Below are 10,825 nucleotides of genomic sequence, written 5' to 3'. Positions count from 1 at the left end.
ATTGCTAACTCAAATTATGTGTATAAAACAAATATAAACTATGATTGTACTCACAGAAGGCCCTTCCTTTCCAGGGGGTCCAGAACTGCCGGGGCTACCAGGGAGACCCTGAAAAGATATAATGTGATGGTCTTGTTCATATGGTCATTTTTCTTGCTTTGTGTTTCACAGATTTTCCCAGTCATAATGGACTGGACAGATATAAAGAAGTGGGAGGCTGATACTCACTCTAGCTCCAACAAGACCAGGCTCACCAGCACGACCAGCATCACCAGGAGGTCCACGAGCTCCAGGGGTACCAGTAGCACCACGGGCACCAGGCATGCCCTAAGGTACAATATGCATAGAACAGTGTCTTAAATCAAGCATCAGAACTATGTATAATTGCATGGAGAACTATCCTATTTTATATATGTATACATATTTTTTTATTTGATAGTGATCTATGCTTTCAGCCAAAGCAGCATTCACACTCCATAGATTGATTCAATGCAGAACAGGTCTTTTAATATCACTTGAATCTTACCATTGGGCCAGATCTTCCAGCCAGACCAGGCAGACCACGAGTACCAGCAGCTCCCTGCAAGAAACATGAATATACATAGATTAGCAAAAACATAAATAATAAGAAAACAAAACAACAGCATATATGAGTATATTTTATGGTAAAAAATCAACTATTGTATCAAAACTTATAAATATGTAGCATTATTCGTACACGACCTTTCACTTTTTTAATACTCAGGGTTGTTCTGTATAACATGTACTTTTTTCTTAAATCTTTGGCCCACTAACCAACTAAAAGTGGTGATCATACATTTGTACACAAAAAAAATACAAATGGAGATATCCCTAACATATTAATAGTTCATAAATAAGATCAAACGTACTCTAGGACCACGCATTCCAAGGGGTCCAGTAGCTCCCTGCTCACCAGTTGAGCCTCTCTTGCCCTCTTCACCAGAAGGTCCAGGGAGTCCCTGAGGACCAGCACTACCCTGTACAGGAAATAGGCAAAGAAGGAAGTGAACAAGGACATTCAGCCGTAGCACAGACTATATGCTTTATAAATTGTTGAGATGGCTGACAGTGTGTATACTCACAGGCTCACCCTTGACACCAGCGTCTCCCTTCACTCCAACGGGACCAGGGTCACCCTGAGCATCGAAACAGTTTAAAGGTTAGACCACTGTACATGTACAAATCTGAAATTCACTATTAAATATGTGTGAATAAAAAAAGAATATGCACTACTAGACTCAAACAATTTTTTAATATATTGTTTAACTTAAATGACTGTATAGAACTTAAACCTATGTAATAATGACACTACTGTCTATGTAATATAAAGTTGACTGAAAAATACTTCCTTATTATGATTGCTGTGTAACTGCGTCATAGTCTAGTTGTGGTGTCTCATCAACTGAAAATGTGACCTCTTTTCCAGCCAGAGTTTAAATGACATCTAATAAACCGGGATGATTTTGCTCAAAGCTGCTGATATCAAAATTACCGATAATGAATCTGTTAAAGTAATTGTTAACTGTTAAAGTTTTTTTTCAGCCAATATCCCAAAACTGGCAGCTAACAATTTAGTGCATCACTAATGTACATTGTGAATGCAGCAGTCCAGATTAATCAGATGGTACTCACAGCAAGACCTCTGGGACCAGAAGCTCCAGAAGGTCCCTGGGGGCCAGGGCCTCCTCTAGGGCCAGGGAAACCAGGGGCACCAGCAACTCCGGGGAGACCCTGTGGAATACACCAATAGATACATTAAGAACAAACACTTTCACATAAACACTGAATTTATAGGAGTGTTACTTTAGGATAAAGCATACTGCTTTCACTGAGTAAGTAGATGGTAGAGAAATTGTAAAATGATCTGTTTTCTAATGAATTCTGACACTTCAGCTAGTTCTAAACTTGATTTGTTTCATTCTATAATCACTACTGTTTAAAAAATGAAAAATGTAAAAATTCTTCTGGCAATTATTTCCCATAATACTTTAAAATGATTAGCACATTTCTTTACACACAACATATTTAGTTCAGTTAAGTAGTATGAATAGTATGGAAACTCACAGCTGCTCCCTTAGCACCATTGATACCATTAGCACCAGGGTTGCCCTGTAAAAATACAAAGAGAAACAGATTATTATCTTTTCTTCATAAAAATCAGATGAATCTATCTCCATATATTTAATATGCACTTACAGGGGGTCCAACTGGGCCCACAGCACCATTTTGTCCTGGCTCTCCTCTTTGTCCCTGAGGTCCAGATGGACCAGTGGGGCCAGCGGGTCCAAGTTCTCCCTGTCAAATATTACAGACATTGTAAATTTCAGATGGCAAAAGAGCGAATGTTGCAGAATGATGAATTAAGGAAATGTATTGTATGTGTAGAGCATGAGATCGAATCAGAATGCTATGAACTGGCAGTTTTAGCTTGTATTAGCATTTCTATGAATCTTCCAGCACATTGTTTTATGCAGAGGTGCCAAGTAAATGTCAATTTATTCAGTTGTGATTTCATTAGCTGTCACTCATACCTTAGGTCCAGGGGCACCAGGGAAACCGGGAGGACCAGCTGATCCCAAAGGACCCTGAGAAGAGAGAAAATGTGTTATGTCTACATAAGGACTATGCCATGAAATACATTTTAGGAGATGGAGAGGTCAAAAGGCAGCTGGTCCACTCACAGCAGGGCCAGCAGGACCAGTGTTGCCATCAGCACCACGAGCACCAGCGGGGCCAGAAGGACCAACACGACCTCTCTCACCAGGAAGACCACGACCACCCTGTGCAACAAGAGAAATGAGATGAGAACTTAAGATTTGAAGTAGGTATGTATTTAAGGCCATTTATGCTGATACAGCCATTTGAATTAGGATATACATTAAATATTCCCATAAATAATAATGTCTGACTTACTCTCTGTCCGGGGGTTCCATTTGATCCAGGAGCACCATTCTCACCCTGTTGAAAAAAGACAAACATAAGCCTTTAAAATGACTAAATATATGACTTTATTCATTTCATGCACTATAAAATGTGGTAAGATTGCTGCAGTTTAATAGTAATATCAGTGATAATAGTTACATAGTAATATATTTTTTATTTGTATAGCACTTTTTTATGTAAAATATTAGAAAGTGAAGTTTCTTTCATGCATACATGAAAGTTAGTCTTTTGAATCGCACTTTGATTCAAAACTGTATTGTTTTATGTACTTTTAAAGTGGCATGTGCATTTATTTATAATCTGGGATGTTAAACCTTTGATTATTACCTTAAGACCAGCGGCACCAGGCTCTCCTTTGCGTCCATCAAGACCGGTGTAACCCTGAGGAACACAAATTAAGATTATGGTTACTTACAAGTTTATCTCTGTAAGCAATTGAAACAACATGTTATGTCTCATCCTTTTTATCAGTCCTCAATACTAAGCACTTACTCTGTGTCCCTTCATGCCAGGAAGTCCAGGAGTTCCGGGGAAACCACGGGCACCCTATAGAAGAAAGAGCAAAGATGAAGCACCTTGTAAGAAATATTTCTAAGGTAGATATAAACATGCTTGATTTAAACAAAAAAATGTATTTTGATGCCCTTACCTGTGATCCAGGGGTTCCTCTGTCTCCAGGTTTTCCAGATCTGCCATTGTTACCCTTTGAGAAGAATATAAAAGAGGATTTCAAGACACATGTATAAATGGGGCAATGCATGGTCAAGTTATAAGTTCAGTCTTAATACATATGGTATCATAGCACTTACATCTTCACCATTTTTGCCAGGAGGTCCAGGAGGGCCACGAGCACCAACAGCTCCCTGTAATGAGATGATAGAGGGAGAAATTAGCATTGAAGTTTAAAGGTCATTTCCAAACCGTGTGAAACAGTGTTGACCAATAATACTTACAGCCTGACCGGGCTCTCCGGGCTCACCAGCATGTCCTTGGAATCCTTGAGGTCCCTATATATTCAGAGAAAAAGGAATAGATTTTAATAGATTTTTTAGAGCCATAACTAAACTAATAAATCACTCTTTTTAAACATTTTTATTTGTAAATGTTATTAAAATATTTTCAATACTTCAATCAATTTGTAATCTAGTTAAACAAAAGGAATACTCACAGGGGAACCGGGAGGTCCAGATGGGCCTCTAGGTCCCATCAAACCCTAAAAAAGTGAAAGTGAAAGTAAAAATTAGTGGCCTGAGGATTTACGATCAGGAATAGTTTAGATATCATGATAAAATAAAATAAAATGTCCAGTATTTTATTTGCAGAACATGTTTTGGATGTCATACTTCAGTACTAAAGTTTTGAAAGTTTTAATATACTCTTAATATAAATGTAATATATTTAATAGCAGAGAGGGTTTACATAAATTGAAATGAAATTGAACAGAAAAGAAGCTGATAGTAAATCACATGAACTCACCATAGGTCCAGGGCCAGGGTCAGGTCCTTTAGCGCCATCATACTGAGCAGCAAAGTTCTACAGAAGAAATGACACAAAATATTTAGCTTAAATAAATGAATTAAAAATACTGAGCAATAATGTTTTACAGAATACAGGTTTATGTATTATAACATTGAACTCAATATAGTTTTCTTAGCATTTTATTGCCATTTATTCTTCTTACATACTTAAATTGTGTCACTGTTTCTAGCCTTGTATTGAAAATAAACAGCTCAGGCTTTTGGAAGCCATTTTGAGGCCAAGGTTCAGGACAAGGTTAAAGGTCAAATGTTAAATATGACTGGGTCAAAGGGTAATGGAAGGACCATAAGATTCAAATATAACTACTGGCTAGCTTTAATCACTCAACCGCTTTAGGTTTCTGGACAAGTTTTTAGTTTGAAATGGAAACTTACTCCACCAAGACCAGGGGGGCCAGGGGGGCCTGGAGGCCCAGGATTTCCAGGTCTGCCGGGTCTTCCATCTGGTCCTTTAGGACCCTATGGAGAACAAGAACAAATGACACAATTAAGCTAGTTGTGATTGTTCTAATGTTTTAAAATGTGAGGTATCCTAAATCTGTTGTGTTGACATGAACTAGCCACCATGCTAATGCTAACTAAAACTGATGATACCAAAATGTACAGAAGAGCTTTCCTATCTATATGTCATTCTAAATAACATTTAAGTTAAACGCCTTATAAAAATAATTTACAATTCAGCCTTTGGCTTATATTAAATATAAATATAATGCAGAAAAATGACGGGATAAACTTACCCTCTCACCTCTGGGTCCTTTTGGTCCCCTCTATTTACAGAAAAGTACAAAAGAAAGCTATAGTTTAAAGTCTAACAGTATATTAATACTGCATCATATGAAGACCACATGCTTTTCTACGCATGCTCAAAGTATAAGACAAAAATTTGTGATGCTTTTTAAGGTTTGAGTCACATTTAGATATCCTATGCCACAGGAATCACCATTAACATCAGAACTCATGCTTATCTTCATATAATTGCATATAATCTTTCTAAGATTCTTGTGTCATGTGATGTGCAATAGCTCATTTCTTGTACTACAAACATGCAAATTTATTAATTATGACATGCACAGTGCAGTATGTATCAGTGACTACCATTAACTTCATGTCTGGAACTTAATTAGGTATTAATGAAGGTAGCAATGCAATGCACCGCATTCAACCAAGGTACTTGAAGGAGCTCAGAGGCCTAGTTTAGATCACAAAAGCAGGACATTAAACCTGTCCCACTGACCGAAATGTGACGTTTCTCATTGTTCTCCTTTAAGCACCTTCTTTTTCAAAAGCATATTCAGGTGAGAAATTTGATTCAATCCCAAATAATGTTCAACATTTATGTCAATTTGAATAATCTATGCTAAACATGTCCACTTGAGGGAACTGCTGTGCAAAATCCAGCAGGTTGGAGGAATTTCTGCAGCATGTTGATTTTGTTACTTTGAGTCCACCTCTTCAGCAGGCCATCTAAAAAGATCCATTGTGCCCAGGTTGTTTGGTAGGCAGGATAGGGTGGTCTCTAGTTTCACTGACATTTGCTTGAGCCAATGGTGCTTTCCCCTTTCCCGTCACAGGCAAGAAGGAAAAGCCCCAGAAATTCTGATAATCCGAAATGCTCTGGTATATTTGGGATTGACCAAAGGATCTTCTCACCGAATATCATCATCCATTTGGAGATTTGGAATCAGATAAGGTAAATATCTCTATTAATACAATTGAAAATAGCTTGCAAGTGTACTGACCGCTGTATGATGAAGTTGGGGGTGGAGGAAGAAAACAGAAAACAGAGAGAGAAGGAGAGAGAGACAGAGGTGATCGATTAGTTATACACTCCATACGTTGTAATACGAAACAGTTATAAAAAACATTTACAAAATGCCTGGTATTTATTATTTCTAGGCTACCATTCACTCAGTCTAAGCATTTTAGAAGAATCTGAACAGTAAAAAAAATAATGTTTATGCTAAATACAATACCTTACATGCAAAAATGAATGTGTTAAAAAGAAAATTATGCACAGGCCTTGTTGCCAAAATACCAGATTTTAGATTTTTAGTAGGCCTAGATTGAATTCTCTGCATTTGCATCTTGCTGTAAAGCAACTGTAAAACAATCAAGTGTGCCTACATTAGCAGTAACATTTGCTTTTATGATTGAATGTGTAGTGCACTTGTTAAAAATATTATCCCAAAATCCTAACTAATATACTTCATGTTTAATTAATTTACTAAACAGTACTTTGACGTTTTGATATTTGAATTAATTTAATAAGTCCAATTAAAGTGTTTTCTAAACATTTATTATAGGTGGATGAACAAAGCAAACTTTTGATTTTTAAACTTTAAATTTTTTAATTTATATCCTGTTGCATTATATATATATAATATAGTACTGTCATAGGCTAAATGTATTGATTTACTATAGCAAGTGGGTCAAAGGCAGTGGTTATAAGGTACTACTAACCCTGTAGAGGTTATCAGTAATTGTTTACATGCTTAGGCCTTCCGGTTGCCATGCCAAGTATGACACCCACTCGAACTAAATAGTTTTTATCCAGTAGAAGCAGCTACGTGTCATGTCGCTTGTTCTCCACCAGGTGGCGTATTTGTCTACTGGGTCTACTTGATGACCTAATTACCACATTAAACGCCAATTTTCTTTGCTTTCCAAAAATCAGCTATAAAATCAAAGGTATGCTGTTTTACTAATTCAGTTTGTATTAAAACTTTTTTTTAATGTTTTAAAAGCATAAATCTATTTTATAACAGAGCTCTATATTTGAAGTCAGCATGTGTTTTAAAAGTATTATTTAGAATCTCAACTGTTGCTTTTTTATTATTTATGACCTACTTAAATGAATTTAAATCAGATTATTAACAATTTTATTGGGATGTTGCCTAAAAATAACGTTACAGACTTTAGCCAGCAGGGGGCAGATTTTACAGACCCCCATAATTAGAAAAACACTCCTGAAGTCTGGGACAATGATGAGGTACAGCGCCCTAACTTAGACTTTAAGCTTAAACTAAAGACTGTCCGTAATTTGTCTATATTTTTGAGCTTTTCTGCTAATAGCTATTGATAACTATGCCATGTGTTTCCGTTTCTCAATCGCAACAGATGAAAATATCCAAGACCACGAAGAATCCATTTAAAAGATCCGCTGGATTTTACAGTGGCAAGCCAAAAGGAAACGCCTCAATTCTTCAGATGTAGTTCTAGCTTTCCTTGAGGTAATTTCCCAGCAAGGTTCAACCAAGCAAGAGCAGCAAATCCAGTAGAAGAAAGAAAAAGCCTTAAGGTCCTTGGTAAGACAAAAAAAAAGCATATTTCAAACTTACATTGACATGTTGCTAGGTACGTAGTCACTGCAAGCAGCAACAGAATCCGGGTATCCACAAAGCTGAGCATGTCTAAATCGACATGCAGACTCCTTGTGCTGCAGTGCCCTGGTTTAACTACTTCAAGCAGGCATACAGTTGTGGTATAAACTCCAAACTTAGCAGGAACCTGCTGCCGTGATGCTAGAATAATAAAGACCAACCAGCCCTATTTATATGGCAGGAGGTTCCCTTGACTGCGTGTCCAGAGTGAGCCCCCAAACCAATGGGAGAGAGAGACTCTATATGACTCTCATCCTAGTACTGCCCTCATCCCTGCCTCTCTTTCAGACTTTGGCAATGCTCTGACAATGATGACGAGTACAACGTTTTAATTAGATCCATTCTTTTGAGGACGTGGACATGGTCGAGCTTTATAAGAGTAAAGCTTACCGTTTTTCTCAGGCTTTTCAATGGCGCTTATAGCTCATGTGGAACGGATGGATATCCACTTGAGGCACATATTGCGCATTTGACGCATCTTCACAATCCGCTTCTCACCCCGGATTCAAAGGAGATATATCTAACTGAAGAATACTCACTGTATGCAGGCGTTATAAGTCAGTTTCCGGTACTTTTTGTACATTAGAAAAGTAAAAACGCGCCTTAATGTATAGCCTAATCAGGTCGCCAATATACGCTTGTGTTTGAACGAAACTGAGGCATCGTTTGGTCTGTAATTACGCACTTAATTTATTTGCCTTGTCATGTAAATACCACACTGAAATCATCATATATTTTTCTTTTTTATGTCTAGGCTATCAATTAAACATACTTCCATGGTCTGCATTTAGTTCTGACTTCTAAAGCAAAGCTTTACAAAACGATATAGTGTACTGTAGCTATATGGGTCAATAACGTGACGACCTATTTCCCCTGGATCTATTACGTTATTCACAATGCATAAATGGAATTCAGACAAAATTACTATTCTTTAGTCATGAATGTGTATTTAAGGCATCATAATTTTGTGGGGTGTAATAAGTCTCTGTCGTGTAACTTTTCATACACACAAAAAAAGAATAAGAAGTTAAAAACAATAATAATAGGTTGGATAGGTGTTGAAAAAGTAGAGAAAAAGTTCAACAATTTACATTGTTTGACATTTGAAACTCATTTATTGTTTAGTTATTATTTATCAAGAAACTAAGCAGTGGAGCAATTTCTGAAAAATGTTACAAATAATAAACATTTCTCTTGCAAATCAGTGTGGAAAAAGTCAGTGTGGCATAACTGACATGCAGGAAGCCATTTTGTTGTCATGTGACAAGAAAAACAGTGATGACCCCTTTAGACCCTCATGACTTATTAAAAATGACTGTCATGTTTTTGTCATTTTTATGAAAAGGCAGGTTTTGCCTAGTATGTTTGAAAACGTTAACCTTAAACCTAACTTTTGGTACTCTACCAAAAAAAAGTAATTAAAGATTTCTCCTTTTTATCATTCTCATTTGTCATTTACCCATACACAGATGACCAACTGGCTAGCCTCAGGCTTTTTCTTCATTGTTCAAACTCTTTTGAGTAACCATTTCTGCTAGACCTTTACTTCAGTTCACTTTTAGACAGAAGACTAAGGCCAGTCTAAGGGATCTAATTTCAGATCCTGCCTTCCTCAGTGCAGCTCTGGCCACAGGACCAGACATGTCTGCAGCCAGAATCCACCACTTAGTCCTCTGCAGAATGCAAAGCTTGAAAGCGCACAAACCCTATGGCATGATCACCAAAACACACATTTACTGTGTCTACCTGTGTGTGTATGTGTGTTTTCAATTTAATTTAAAGTAAAATTTCTTTCAATCTACCAATAGGAATACCATAAATTAGTAAAATGCATATACTTTCAAGCTAATAATGGTGTTTTTTTAAGCAGCTGTACTGTTTCAAAGCTAAAACAGTGATCACACACTGATTAAAAGCCTCAGTCGTTGTTGGATACAGGATATTACTGTGCATTTTACAGTAATGTTCTATTGTCAGTTAACTGCAAGTAGCACTATTAAAAGAAGTTGCTTTTTGAAAACATGGAAACACTTGGGCAGATGCTACAATGCAAATAGCATGAGTGTAAATAATGTTAGATGCTATTTATATGATTTGCATCTCAGTGTATTGTAGTTCAGTGTGTATGATTGCACCATAAAATCACAAATGCATGCTGTATTGGGACCTTACTTGACCCTAAATCATCCTACAGTAAAGTTGTCCTTAAACGTCCAGGAGCCACGGATTTGAGCTTGAGCACCAAATGAAGCTATTTGCACTTAGTGTAAATCGAAACTGCGTAATGATAACTGATGTGCAAGCACGTTTGTTTTCTCCAGTGTAATAAACTCCTGAGGTCTGTTACAGCCCACCCACTGTTTAAATGGTTAATTGGACAGGATGGGAAAGTTAATAGACTATGAGTGCTTAATTAGACACCTCAGCAGGACTGTAACACACACTGTAACTCTCACACCTATTATTGCCACCAGTGTTAACTCTGACGCCTGAGTCCACATACATTTGACAACTACTTGAACTGTTTAAGCTGGGTTGTGCCAATGAAGAAGTATTGTTAACACATATATATATATATAAATATATTTAGGCATAAAGAAGCTGAATAACAAGTTTTCTTAAAATGGCGGCCCCACTATTTCTTTTTCGATTGGGCTTCACTTCTCTGAGCCAGAAAAATATTAGTCATTGCTGGAATGTCCAAGCAACTCGATGGTACTTAAAGCAGGGAAAGCAATGAGGGGGAGGAGCGTATGAGAGCAAATGTGTTTCAAAGATGGTCAGGCACTGCAGCATGTTTAGTCAAACATGGAATCCAGCAGATTTAGGAGAGATGAAGAGTTGAGAACAGTGAAATAATATTGTATGGTTCAGCAAGCTTTTACATTTTACAGCTTGAACAAGAATAACATTTTGTCTAGGAGATGCAGAGGATGCTTTGTT

At 37.1% G+C, this 10,825-nt stretch overlaps 1 protein-coding gene across 1 annotated transcript in view; it reads right to left on the bottom strand.

Annotated features, from left to right (window-relative positions):
- col1a2 (collagen, type I, alpha 2) overlaps positions 1–8,032 on the bottom strand; it is a 17,226-nt gene extending 9,194 nt beyond the window's left edge. The window contains 21 exon segments of the mRNA XM_073822137.1: positions 59–108; positions 229–327; positions 527–580; positions 891–998; positions 1,104–1,157; positions 1,654–1,752; positions 2,086–2,130; positions 2,218–2,316; positions 2,553–2,606; positions 2,703–2,801; positions 2,935–2,979; positions 3,292–3,345; positions 3,457–3,510; positions 3,614–3,667; positions 3,774–3,827; positions 3,918–3,971; positions 4,133–4,177; positions 4,441–4,497; positions 4,878–4,961; positions 5,240–5,267; positions 7,837–8,032. Of these exon segments, the coding sequence (XP_073678238.1) occupies positions 59–108; positions 229–327; positions 527–580; positions 891–998; positions 1,104–1,157; positions 1,654–1,752; positions 2,086–2,130; positions 2,218–2,316; positions 2,553–2,606; positions 2,703–2,801; positions 2,935–2,979; positions 3,292–3,345; positions 3,457–3,510; positions 3,614–3,667; positions 3,774–3,827; positions 3,918–3,971; positions 4,133–4,177; positions 4,441–4,497; positions 4,878–4,961; positions 5,240–5,267; positions 7,837–7,910 (1,364 nt within the window). The 5' untranslated portion in view covers positions 7,911–8,032.
- Between the last annotated feature and the right edge of the window lie 2,793 nt (positions 8,033–10,825).

Source organism: Garra rufa, chromosome 17, assembly GCF_049309525.1.
Source record: "Garra rufa chromosome 17, GarRuf1.0, whole genome shotgun sequence".
In the NCBI taxonomy this organism is placed as follows: Eukaryota; Metazoa; Chordata; class Actinopteri; order Cypriniformes; family Cyprinidae; genus Garra; species Garra rufa.
This window is presented reverse-complemented; position numbering and strand designations above follow the sequence as displayed.